Genomic DNA, 12,390 nt, shown 5'->3' with positions numbered 1-12,390 from the left:
CTCCATCTCTGTTGGAATTCCTGCCTTGCTCTATTCTTCACTGTAATAGACCCAAAGCAGCATCTTTATTAACCAATAATAATAAAACATATTCACAGCCTGCAGAGGGGAATCCCACATCATAAATGTGTTAAATTCTACAGTAAGATTTACAGTAAGTAAAGCATTCGAACATGTGATGTTAAAATTTATAAATCACTATGCAAATTTTTAATAGCTGTCATTTAAGTTATAACATTTTAATATATGAAACATTAATTATTTGTATTAAATATATACAAACATTTGAATATATAAAAATGTATTTTAAATATATAAAATGCAGTCATTTTGTTCAAAAAAAACCTTAAGAATATTATTGAAGACTTCAGTTTCTTTATAATATTTATATACGAATGAATTTTTTTCTATACGTGGATTATATCCATGGATATGCATAGGAGTGCAGGTGCCTACAGTAGTCTGAAGTCTGAGTTGGAACCTCTGAAGGTGGAGGTATAAAATACTGCTTGCAGGCTGCCCAATATGGCTCCTGGGAACCTGAACTCATATTCTGTCTGAGAACAGTAAGCACTGAATAACATACTGAATAACAGTAACACTACCTCTGAATCCTCTCTACAACTCTGCAAAACCTCTTAAAGTCTTATGAGGCATTTGCCTATTTCATAAAAGGAAGAGAATATTAGTTTGGCTTAAAGCCTGCCATTATCTGAATACGTCAATGCAAACCTGGAGTCAGAGCAGATTTTGGTATTACAAGCACGCCAATGAGTCATTTGTGAGAAAGGAGAAATACATAAAAGGGAGGTTGTATGGATTCAATGAAATCTTGTGAATGTCTGCATGAAAATGATATAGTCATGTGAAATTAAATTTATAATTAATCAAACAGTAATTAGGATAGGTAGAACAGCCCTCTGCTTATTTTCTTATTTCTTTATGATCCACAAATGTAAAGACTAGTAAGGTGTTTGCAATCCCATTTTAATGGGTGTTTCCAGCTTGGTGCTCAGCGCCTCAGTCAGCTACCAGAATAGAAACATGCATATGCAAGCAAAATGGAGTAAGCTAATAAATGAGAACAGCTACTTCTCACTAAGTATTTTGTTCAGTACTCAATAGAAGTGCTATACTAATAATATTAAAGCACAATGAAAAATGAGCATTTCAGTTGGAAGATTTCTAAAACTGCACATTTTATACTTGTTATGAATGTTTCCCCATTATAGGTATACTATGAAGGAAATGGTCTGTAAGCTTTTGCTATTCTGTAGCATTTTGTTCTCAACAGCGAAAATGTTTATGCTATGTAGTTTGCACACCACTCTCACATCCTTGAGGTAAATTGTAGAATAAGTCTTTTAATCTTCTGACCAGCGCATGCTGAAACTATTGGCCTCATCATTCGTTGTCTGAAGCCTATAAATGTAATAGTTCACAATAAGAAAGGCAGATGCTGTCTTCTGCAAGAAGTGATCCATTTTCTACATTTTTAATATTAAGACCTTTTCTAAGATTTACCAAAATAAGAAAGGTTTCATTCATGTTGCTTAAATTTATTTTTAATACATGACAAGCTTTTGTGTATTTCTTTTTATCATCTAAGTAGGAGTTAGCCAGATTTCTGTCTTCATCATAGGAGGATATTTTTCTCTGATTGTCAGGGGAAACCTATATATTAGAAACTCATTACACCTATTAGATGGACTACAATAATGTGGGTTATCTTTTGTCAATCTTCCTAAGATTGTTTGGCATAATGTAATCTTCAAAAAATATATTTGCTTTATTAGATTACTCAGGCTTCTAAGAAGAAATATTTTTACAAGACTATTTCTTCATAATATATAAGTATATACAAATAATCAGGGTCTAAATTTTTGTCTTCAGGCTTCATTGTGAACTTGAAGTTACCCCCATACACACACACACACACACACACACACACACACGCCCCATAAAGAGCCTGCTGTGACAAAGCCTAAGACATAATTTGCCTTTCAGGTGCCTATGTGACTTGAACAAAAAACATAAAGGGATACTTTTGACTTCAAAGCTCCACTTGAAAAAATTCTGTGTAATCCTCAAGAAAAGTGACTGGCCAACACATCACTGACTTTCAGACCATTGCATTTATTCCAATTGTTTGCTTTCTCCATTGGATCTTGACTATGTTATTTTATATTTTTAGATTTGACTGTGATGGAGGTTAATAGCATTGAAGACATTTGCTAAAACAAGTATCTAGGGGATCTGGTGATCTGAAACCCTTGGCTGTCTCTAGCATATGCAAAGAGCTCAGGTGTTTCATATAGTTGCAATTATCATTACTGCTCTGTGCTGAATAATGGATAAAAACCACTAACTGAATAAAATTATCAACAACACATTTGGATATGGTATTCTTAAAGAAAAGGGGGATTTTACTTATTTTATACTTAATATCAAAATATTTTAAAGTATAGCATTTTTATAAATTACTTGATCAAATTTTAGAAGGTGCAGCAACTGTTTAATATTTTACTTTAAATCTTAGATATTTTTTTTTTCTGCTCAAAGTACCTAAGTTTTTTTGTGGTTCATATTTATAGAGCACATTCTTCCTCGAGATTGAAATATTCTTCATGAGCATAAGATTTATAGTTTTATTAAAATAAGGTCATTTCCTTCTGGTAGTGTGAGTGTGAGAAATATACTATTTTAGGAAAGTATATATCTACATATAAGGGCAAGTGTTTTTACATCTTATCCATCAGGCTTGGGAAAGTTTTATTTTTAGTCTGTGTGTTTTCAAGAGACTGCACTGAAAACCTTCACAGTGGACATCAACGCTCCTTTTCTCGAAACTTCTCTCCATGCATCTGATTGACTTTTACTCTGATGCTTCTCCTCTGCTAAGCATCTTTAGCCCGCTTCTCTTCTAGTCTATCGCCATAATGGCAACTGCCACAGCGTCGAGGCTGCCATTGCTGGTTCTGATCCCTCTTTGATTTTGAGAATACATGGAGCAGCTGGAATTGTTCTCTTATTAGTTCTCTTATTAACTATTGTTTGGGAGCATAGAGGGCAAAGAGGTGTAGAGATGCAGCAAGGACTCCAGAAGAACAGGGCAGGGTCTTCCTTTGGCCCTTTCCCAACTCTCACTTTCTAGTGAAACAATTAGACATATTGGTGTAACTTAGCAGTAGCATTAATATTTCAAGCAGGAAAGACAAGAGATAATAATATAAGCCACAGCCTCTAAGTTGTTATCTAAATTCGAGGGACAAAACTGTCCTCTTTTTATTCAATATTAGATATCAACGATCCTTATGCTTAGAATGTCACCTCTAAAAACCATGTGCAATTTTATTATTAATATATGTAAATTAAGCTTCATCTGGCCTTGGCCACCTTGTGTTAAAATTTCCATGACTGACGTTGACTCGGGCCAGTTTTTCATGCACAGTTTTTCACACAGATTTTATATAGGCAGATACAATATAGGGGCTTGTGGAGCTTACATTGGATGCTGCTCTCTCTGCTCTCACCTGGAAAATAAATATATTCTGGTTGAGTTGCAGCCCGTGTGTCCCTGACATTCTATATACTAATGGCCCAAAAGTAAAAGCTCTACCCTCTTTGATTCTAATGGCAAAACTCAGAGTTAATGCATGTTTTCAAGACTTCTCCCACTGAGCTGCCTTGCCCAACGTTCCCCGTCTTCAGATTTTAACATAGGCACTGGGGATCCCAAATCCAGTCCTTATATTTTCAGAACAAGGCCTTATCCACCTCGTCATCTCCCCAGACCTGTCTCTTCAGATTTACAGACAGTTAATATTGAATAGGTAAGGCTTGCCTTATATGTCTCTAAAGTTTCCCTGCCTCTGCCTCTTCAGTCCCAGGATGCGTCTGTGAACCATCTGAAAAATCTAGATGACATTATTTAAATAGTTCTATGTGTTATAAATAGAACTTACAGCTTTGAACATTTTAGTCATCCTCTGCTCCGGAGCCCTTCCATGACTATTGCAAAAATCATATTGTTGCCTCCCGTTTCTTGATATTTAGGTCATAAGCCCAAGGATTTGTTTTAATGATGTTTCTGTGGACTTTTTTTTTGTTTAAAACATATATGTATCTATATATGCAAATGTGTTATACTTACAGGTATTCACATACATATACTCATGTATTGTGTATGGTCTAAACACTGTTCTAGACTCTTTTAAAATTTTATCTTATTTGATGTTCATAAAGCCAATGCTAACTCTTTGTCTCTTCACAATCTTGCAATACATTTTCTTCAAATATATCTTAGGATGAAGTTCATTAAGGTTACTTCAGAATCAGTATTTTTATAAAACACTTTTTCCCCCTATGAGCACAGGTCATTCAGTGTGACACCGAATGTGTTTTAGTTATTATCTGGTGTCTGTTAATGACACAGAAGCCATAATTCTAACCTACTTCAGAGATTTTCTTGTTCATGTTTTGTTGACCTTGTACCCATACATCTGTCCTGTTTTATAACTGTAATGTTAAGACAATTTTACTAAAGTACAAATTGTGTTTGCCGGAATGATTGAACATCACTATTAATTTATTTGTTTTGAAATCACAATTTATATCTTCCCCCAGGAATATCTAACAATCTGTATTTATCTTGATAAATGATTTTTAAGAATGCCCATTTCCTTTAAATGATGGATATTGTTTTTACACTGTTTATATATCTATATTAAAATTATATTTTTATATCACTATGTTAATTATGCTGTTAAGGATATATTAAACAGTGCTGAGTTTAAAATGTATGCTCAATAATAAATAGTGTTAGAAAGAATGGTCTTTTATATTGGCAGTGGTGGTGCACTTGGGAGGCAGCGGAGGCAGATCTCTGAGTTCCTGAGTTTGAGGCCAGCCTGGTCTACAGAACAAGTTTCAGGGAGGCAGTGCTATGCAGAGAAGCCCTGTCTGGAACCAGAATAAAAAAGAATTGTCTTTGCAAAATCCTAGAGTCCCTGCAACAGTTTTAGAGAAACAAAGAGTTTTTATTTTTCTTAATTAGCAGATATGCTAATTTACATCCAGCTGGTCTTCTATGACTTTGATAGTTTTATCTCTTCGATAGTAAGAAATAGAGATGGACAGACTGTTGGACTACACTATACTTTATTTTACCGTGTTCCACTTTTGAAATATTTTTATTAGTTAGAGCATCTTGAGTTTTTTCTGTGATGTATATATCTTCATAGACAGTAACTATTAAATGCCTGCTTACATGCCAAGTACTGGAGATATTTTAAAATCATTTAACTTTACTGCTCTGATTGCTACTGTGGTGCATTTTCTAGACGTGGAGAGCAAAAAAGGAAATCATTTGGCTTCTGGCACATGATGGCATGGTTTGGAGTCACACCAGAGGACGCATTTCTCCCAGTTTATCTATACTCACCAAAGAATAGTTACTAATGTTAGCTCTTATTACATGCAATTAAGCAAATTAGTTGAGTGATGAATTATGAAAGTTCATTCATACTTTCACACAGTAATTAAGTCAGAATTTCCATGTCTAGAGGATTTTGGGTGCTAATAATCTGGATTGGTGGGTGTTAGCTGTAACGTATTCTTGAATTTTGTTTTCTTGTACGAAGAACAGGTAGGTCCAAGGTGACTTGCTGAACACTTGATTACCTAATGTCTTCTATATTTCTCTACTCAAGTTTAGATTTTCTATTTTTTTTTAAGACAGGGCCTATCTGTAGCTTTGGAGCCTGTCTTGGAAGTAGTTCTTGTAGACCACGCTGGCCTTGAGTTCACAGAGATCAGCCTGCCTCTGCCTCCCAAGCGATGGGATTAAATGCATGTGCTATTGCTGCCCAGGCAGGAAATAGAATTATTTTAAAGCCACTTTAGGGGCATTGTGACCTATGTCTTAGAATTTCATAAAATTCATTCTAGAATAAGCTCCTTACTAGAATAGGAGAACACTTGAATGGTCATGAGCAGAGGGACAGTGTCGTGGACCAGCCTCAACAAAAACACCTTTTGACAGATAGGGGGGTGGGTATCAGAAAAATAAAAGCACAAAGACACGAGGAAAATAATAAAACAGAAAACATAGGATAGTATTGGGAGGGAGTTCCAGTGAATACTTCTATCACCCACATTTAATTTCCAATTGTTTAAAATACCCCTGACCTCAAAAGGTAGAAGTAAGATAAAAAGAAAAAAAACTGCATTAACATAGTACAAGGGAAATGAACAGACCAGTTGAAGGTTGCAGGCTACATTCTGTTGCTAGAGCAAAGCAAGTTCACACCCTAGACAAAACATTCTGTAGGCAAACTACTCCCTAGGTGGGATTCATTGTTATCTCCTTAAGGGAGTAGGCATTTAGTTGGATCCTTAGACTTTTGTTTGGAGTAGAAACAAATCTACTATTCTATTCTTGAAAATATTATATTGTCAAGATATTATATATAGACCTTCTGACAATAACCTTGAGAGAGCAGAATTCTCTGATCTAAATCTAGATGGTACCTTTGAGGGAGAAACACAATAACCTTGAAGGAATAGAGGTAATTTCCAACTCTCTGACCTTGGTGGAAGGTGGAAATAGGCCCACATTTTGGGGCCTCCACAGGACAGTGAAGAATTCAGACAACTTGTCATCACCCAGCATCACAATACCAGCATTATCAGTGAGTCTGCTTAGAATCTAACTCCAAAGCTCATTTCAGTCTTCCAAGTGAGAATGATCCATGGTAGAATGTTGTGTAGGAGACTTCATGCCTGCTGACACCACATAATATCTTGATGGGCTGCTGGCTTGTACCCACTCATCCACATGAAAAACACACAATTCATTAAGTGGCTACAGGTCAGGACCTGCCCAGTCATACCTATGAAACACAGTATATTTTTTCTAAACCAGTAAGTCAGACACTTTTGGAAACAACCATGGTATAGCCTCTGTATTTTGTGACGCTGTTGTTACGTGGTTTTTACTTTTACAAAGCAACAGCTCTCTCCTCATTTGGGATTTAATCGCATACACTTAGTTGCCCATAGTAGACTTTCTTTGCTTCCTTAAATTATTTCTTATTTTAAAACTCTCATGAACTCTAAGCTGACATTATTCAGTGATCAGTGATAGACTTCTCTTCAGTATCTGAAAGCCTCTATTGGACAGTCAGGGACTTAAACCCCCTCATGGATGCCACTCTTAGAGTGCAAAGACTCTTCTTTCCCAGGGTTTAGGTTATATTTCTCTGCTTCATCTGCTGTACAACCATAAGGTGTTTGTTTTTTCACTCTCCATTTCCTGGCATAGTTCCTTAATGCCTATTATAATACCCCCAACACAATAATTGGATTATCCCATCTCATCATTTTAAACCTGGAGCTATCATTTCCTGTCTACTTTATGATCATCTCCTTATAAAAACACTGGACACTGTGGCCTTGTCTGCTAATATAAAACACAGGTTGAAACTTTAGAAACTGGGAAATTGCCTTCACTCAGGGTAAAAAGAGAATTAGTTTATTTTAAATGTGTCTTTGCATCAGGCATGTGGCAGGCAGTGAACTTGACAGAGTTAATATAGTTTCTAGCCTAAACATAGCATTTTCAAACAGCTCACGCTATTTCCCATATGTGCACCCAAAGAAAGCTCTTGTCCTATATTGTTAACCATACTGATTTTTAGATACATTAAATTTTTATCTTAAGATTGTCTTATTACATTTGCTTAGTAATGTAAATGTTAAGTCATTTTCCTAAATCTAAAAGGAAAGCAGACAATAAGACATTTAGCTTAAATGTTATGTTCACAAAAGTGCACTTTATCAAAAAAAAAATGTCTCGTAGTGGTAAAAAATTGTAAGCTTTCAGAGAAGGAGAAAGGCAAGGAACAGACATGCTGAGGTGAAACCACAGGCATAGACAAAGGAAACAGATGTTCTGTACTAGAGCACAATGTTATGTTGTTAACTGCCTTACTAATGCTGCTTTTAAAATATCTCAATTCTGCCAATTCACTTCCGCATAGAGCGTATGGATATGGGAGCCATCACTGTAAGGGGAATGACAGGCTCCTAATATATAAAGTAAGCAGATCAGTAAAATAATTAATAATAAAACATGAATACCAATATCTGGTTTCTGTATTATTGATCTACATTTTCAATAGAGTGTGTTTATTATCATCTAAAACAATCTTATATTCAAGTTATTTTTGTAACTAAATATTGAACTGTGAGGTCCATAATTTGAAAAGATTAATGTCCAACGGGTTTTAGAACTGATAACTTTTATGTTATATTTCAGAACAATTTAAGTCATAAGGTTATGTGAAATATTACTTAATCTAATCTCTTATTTATAGACAGGGTATCTATAGATAATATAATAAGACTATATTAAAATGAAACAAACAAATCACTCACCAAAAATATGCTAGGGGAAGACCTCTGGTAGGAGATTCAGGAAGACATAACAATAGGTGAGAGACGGCATGAAATAAGGTTTATTTTGGTAGTTCGTACATGCTGGAGCGGTGGCTCTAACGCTAAGCCCATCTGCTGCTCCATCAATTGCCACATCAGGCAGAAGACAACCATGTCAAACTCCAGTTCTTAAGGTTCTGATGCCCCATTTGGGCCTTCAGATATATTTGCATTTACATGGCATACACACACACACACAAATAAAAACATTTAAAATGTTTTCGCAAAGCTTTGGAGGACACATTTCCTGTGGTTGGATGTGTGTATCCATGTATTATACACACATACATATGGCTAGATAAAGCCATTTTAAAATTTAAGGATCTGATAAATCTATAGATAAATAAACAAATAATGCCATAATTATAGAATTAATGTGGTGGACATGTAAGTATGACATTTGTTCATATGATTTGCAAACATGTTATCAGATCACTAATTCTCAAGTTTATTCATGTGCTTTAATTTATATTTAAGTATTCAATAAGTTTTGTTCATATTTATTTGTGCAAAGTCAAACAGCAAATCACCTACCTGAAGCAACTCAATGAGGAACTCTACAAGCAGCTACACTTGCTGCTCAGAACATACAAGAAGCTCTTTGGCAGAGCAAAGTTCCCCAGAGAAGAGAATATCAATCGAATATGCAATACTAAATGTGCATTTGTGACTTATCATACATGAGTTAAAATTATATCAATGAGCAAGTTATATTTAGGAATATATTCACATACATCTACATGCATGCAACAACAATTAATGGAAAAGAGAGGCCACGAATCTGAAAGAGAGAAAGACCAAGTGTATGGAAGGACTTGGAGAAATAAAACAGAAGATAAAATGATGCAATTATAAACTAAAAACAAAATCAAAAGAAACTTTAAAATTCTCCACAACACTTGGAGGAACTAGCTAAATAAAATGCAGATCCCCTAGGAAACAGGCACACACTTTCCATACGTAGTGCACATATCTTGATGACTAATAGAGCTTTGTGTAGTTCAATCATTTTGTCCTATCCTTTCATCTATGCAGTAAGTTTAGTTTGATAAATGGGAAAAATAAAAATGCACTTTAAGTGGTAGCAATATCTGAAATTTACTATCTATATTATATTCACTGTCTCAGTCTTGAAAATAAGTATACATTTAGTAAACATAGTATTTGAGAGCCCTCATTTTATATAACAGAAAATCACCAATATGCTTTAGATTTCAGGCATGAACAACATCTTATAATGTGTCATCTAGTCCTTCTAGAAGAAGAATATGAATTTGTCATAATTTATTTTGTATTTTCCTATACAACTACCCTGACTGGCTAACTTTATATATATTTTTATTGAATGTTTGTAACTTAACATAACTCCGATTTCTTATAGACTTTCTTGCCTAAACAATGTGGTTTACACTTGTAATACCGGCATGCAGGTATCTAAGGCAGGCAGACAGCAGAGAATTTGTGGCCAGCCTGGGCTACCTGATCGGTTTCAGACCAGTCAGGGCTACTCTGTGATAGAATGATTCAATAAAACAAACAAACAAAATAAAATGTGTAGATTTGGCTTCACATAGATGTTGATTTTATTTAAGAAAAGTGAGTGCCAAGCACCTAGTAAGTAATTATATATGTAAGCAATTTTTGTCACTTAGTTATTCTTTTAATTCATATTGTTTTTTGACAAAAATATAAAAACTGTTAACTTTGAATTTAAAAAAAAAAGAAAATGACATTTCCATTACTTCTGTTCTAATATTTTAAATTTCTATTGGTTTAGTCTCTATTTAGTATTTAATGAACCCACTCTTCACAAATAGGTGGTGTGTCCTAAAATTAGCAAAAGGTTTTTATTTTATTTTATTGAGCTGTACATTTTTCTCTGCTCCACTCCCTTCCTCTACCCTCTCCTTCCACCCTCTCCCATGGTCCCCATGCTACCAATATACTCAGAAGATCTTGTATTTTTCTACTTGTTGTGTAAATTATATCCATATATGTATCTCTTAGGGTCTTCATTGTTGTCTAGGTTTTCTAGGGTTATGATTTATAGGCCTGTTTTATTTGCTTTATGTATAAAAACCACTTATGAGTGAGTACGTGTGATAATCGCCAGAACCTGAAAACAGCCTAAATGGCTCTCAGCCGAAGAAGGATAAGGAAAATGTGGTACATTTACCCAATGGAGTACTCCACAACAGAAAAAAATAATGACGTCTTGAAGTTTGTAGGCAAATGGTTGGAGCTAGAAAACATCATACCGAGTGAGGTAACACAAACCCAAAATATATTTTTACATATATTATCATTGTGTCTTGTAGTAGGATTTAATTTGTGTTTTAATAAATAATAAAGCTTACTTGAAGATCAGAAAAGTAAAACAGCCACACTGGCCAGCCTCACAAACCAGGAAGCAATGACACACACTTTTAATCCCAGTAGCCACACAGTTTACCATAGAAACCAAGCAAGAGTGCTGTACACCCTTAGTCCCAGAACTAGAGAGGACTCTAAAATGGGAGAAGACAGCTATTCCTTGAGGCTGGATCGCCATTTCAGACTGAGGTCGATGTAAGAGCCAGTGACTGGCTGTTTTGCTTTTCTAACCTTAGGTTGAACCCCAATTTCTATCTCTGAGTTTTTATTAATCGTGCTACAATGTCTGGTTTGAAACAATGAATGAACATACTACATAAAAATTGCAGGTAATATTCAGGATACTTTATTTTCTGGAATGCTGCTTCATTGCAGGGAGTTCACATTGTGGGAAAATATTGTATATTGTAAAAACAGGAAAAGTTACAACTTTTTTTATTGGTGACTTTAAAATGTCAACTAATTCAATAGTTTTAAATATCAATGTTTGCTCTAAATCTGTATCTCATAAAAGCTAACTTAATATTCTCGATTAAGGATATAAAAGTATTCTTAGTCTGCTACAAAATCTTTGTTCCAGAAACTAGGTGTTTCCAATATATGCACCTTCTCACACCGTCACCCCTTGCTGAGTTGCAAAAGTCTTTCAAGTACACCACCCCATACATAGAAACTTTCTTTTCTAGATTTTGGTCTCCACAGTGATTGTTCATTTTACTGAGCAACTAACTTTTCCTGACTTGTTTTTCTCTTCTCTCTCTCTCTCTCTCTCTCTTTTTTTTTTGGCATGCTGCAGTAGCTAACATATTATGGAGAGAAGAAGGTACTAAATTAAGTTATATTTCATATTGTTGTGACTTTTTGGCTTGACTTTTACTGTATTTGCGAACTATCATTTATTTCAATATTTGGCTTATTTTCACTTTGACTCAAAATTTAATTTGATTATACTACAATTTTCTATTATATTCCTGGCGCTATTAAAATATTTATCACCTAAATAGGACAACCAAATACATTAGTGGATAAAGGCACTTAAAACCAAACCTAAAGGCCTGATTTAATCCCGGAACATATGGGGTGAAAGGAGAGAACCAACTTCTATAGATTGTCTTCTTGCGTCCTTCGGCATACTGTGCTCCCCCCATACCTAAAGCAAATATAAAATATAGGTACTCTTATTTAAATACAGGTCACTTTGATTCATTAATAATAGAAACTCTCATTATAATACCTTTAAATTGTTTTAAAAGTTTAAAAGCAGGTCAAGACAGTAAAAGCAATTGAAATTACCATGCTCTCCATGGTAACCTTGGTTAAGTCAGTATAAGAATAATTATACAACTATCTTATGAAATGGTTATATTTTGTATAAAAATGAGTTACAAGTTGAAATGTAAATCAAACAGTTTCATTACAGAACACACGCCTGCCACTTTGTATTAATCTTAGTATTTATTCCTAAAATAAGTGTAGCTGTTACTAATGCTCAGAGGGGCTGCTCTTGGCTTTTAAAAC

General features: G+C 34.7%; 1 protein-coding gene across 1 annotated transcript in view; it reads left to right on the top strand.

Moving 5' to 3' along the window:
- Fstl5 (follistatin like 5) overlaps positions 1–12,390 on the top strand; it is a 410,609-nt gene that overhangs the window by 325,723 nt on the left and 72,496 nt on the right. The window contains exon 11 of the mRNA XM_041659533.1: positions 11,669–11,695. Coding sequence (XP_041515467.1) covers positions 11,669–11,695 — 27 coding nt within the window. The remainder of the gene's footprint in view (positions 1–11,668; positions 11,696–12,390) is intronic.

The sequence above is a fragment of the Microtus oregoni genome, unplaced genomic scaffold (assembly GCF_018167655.1).
Source record: "Microtus oregoni isolate MIOR12 unplaced genomic scaffold, Mior012 000010F_ref0000083, whole genome shotgun sequence".
Lineage (NCBI taxonomy): Eukaryota > Metazoa > Chordata > Mammalia > Rodentia > Cricetidae > Microtus > Microtus oregoni.
This window is presented reverse-complemented; position numbering and strand designations above follow the sequence as displayed.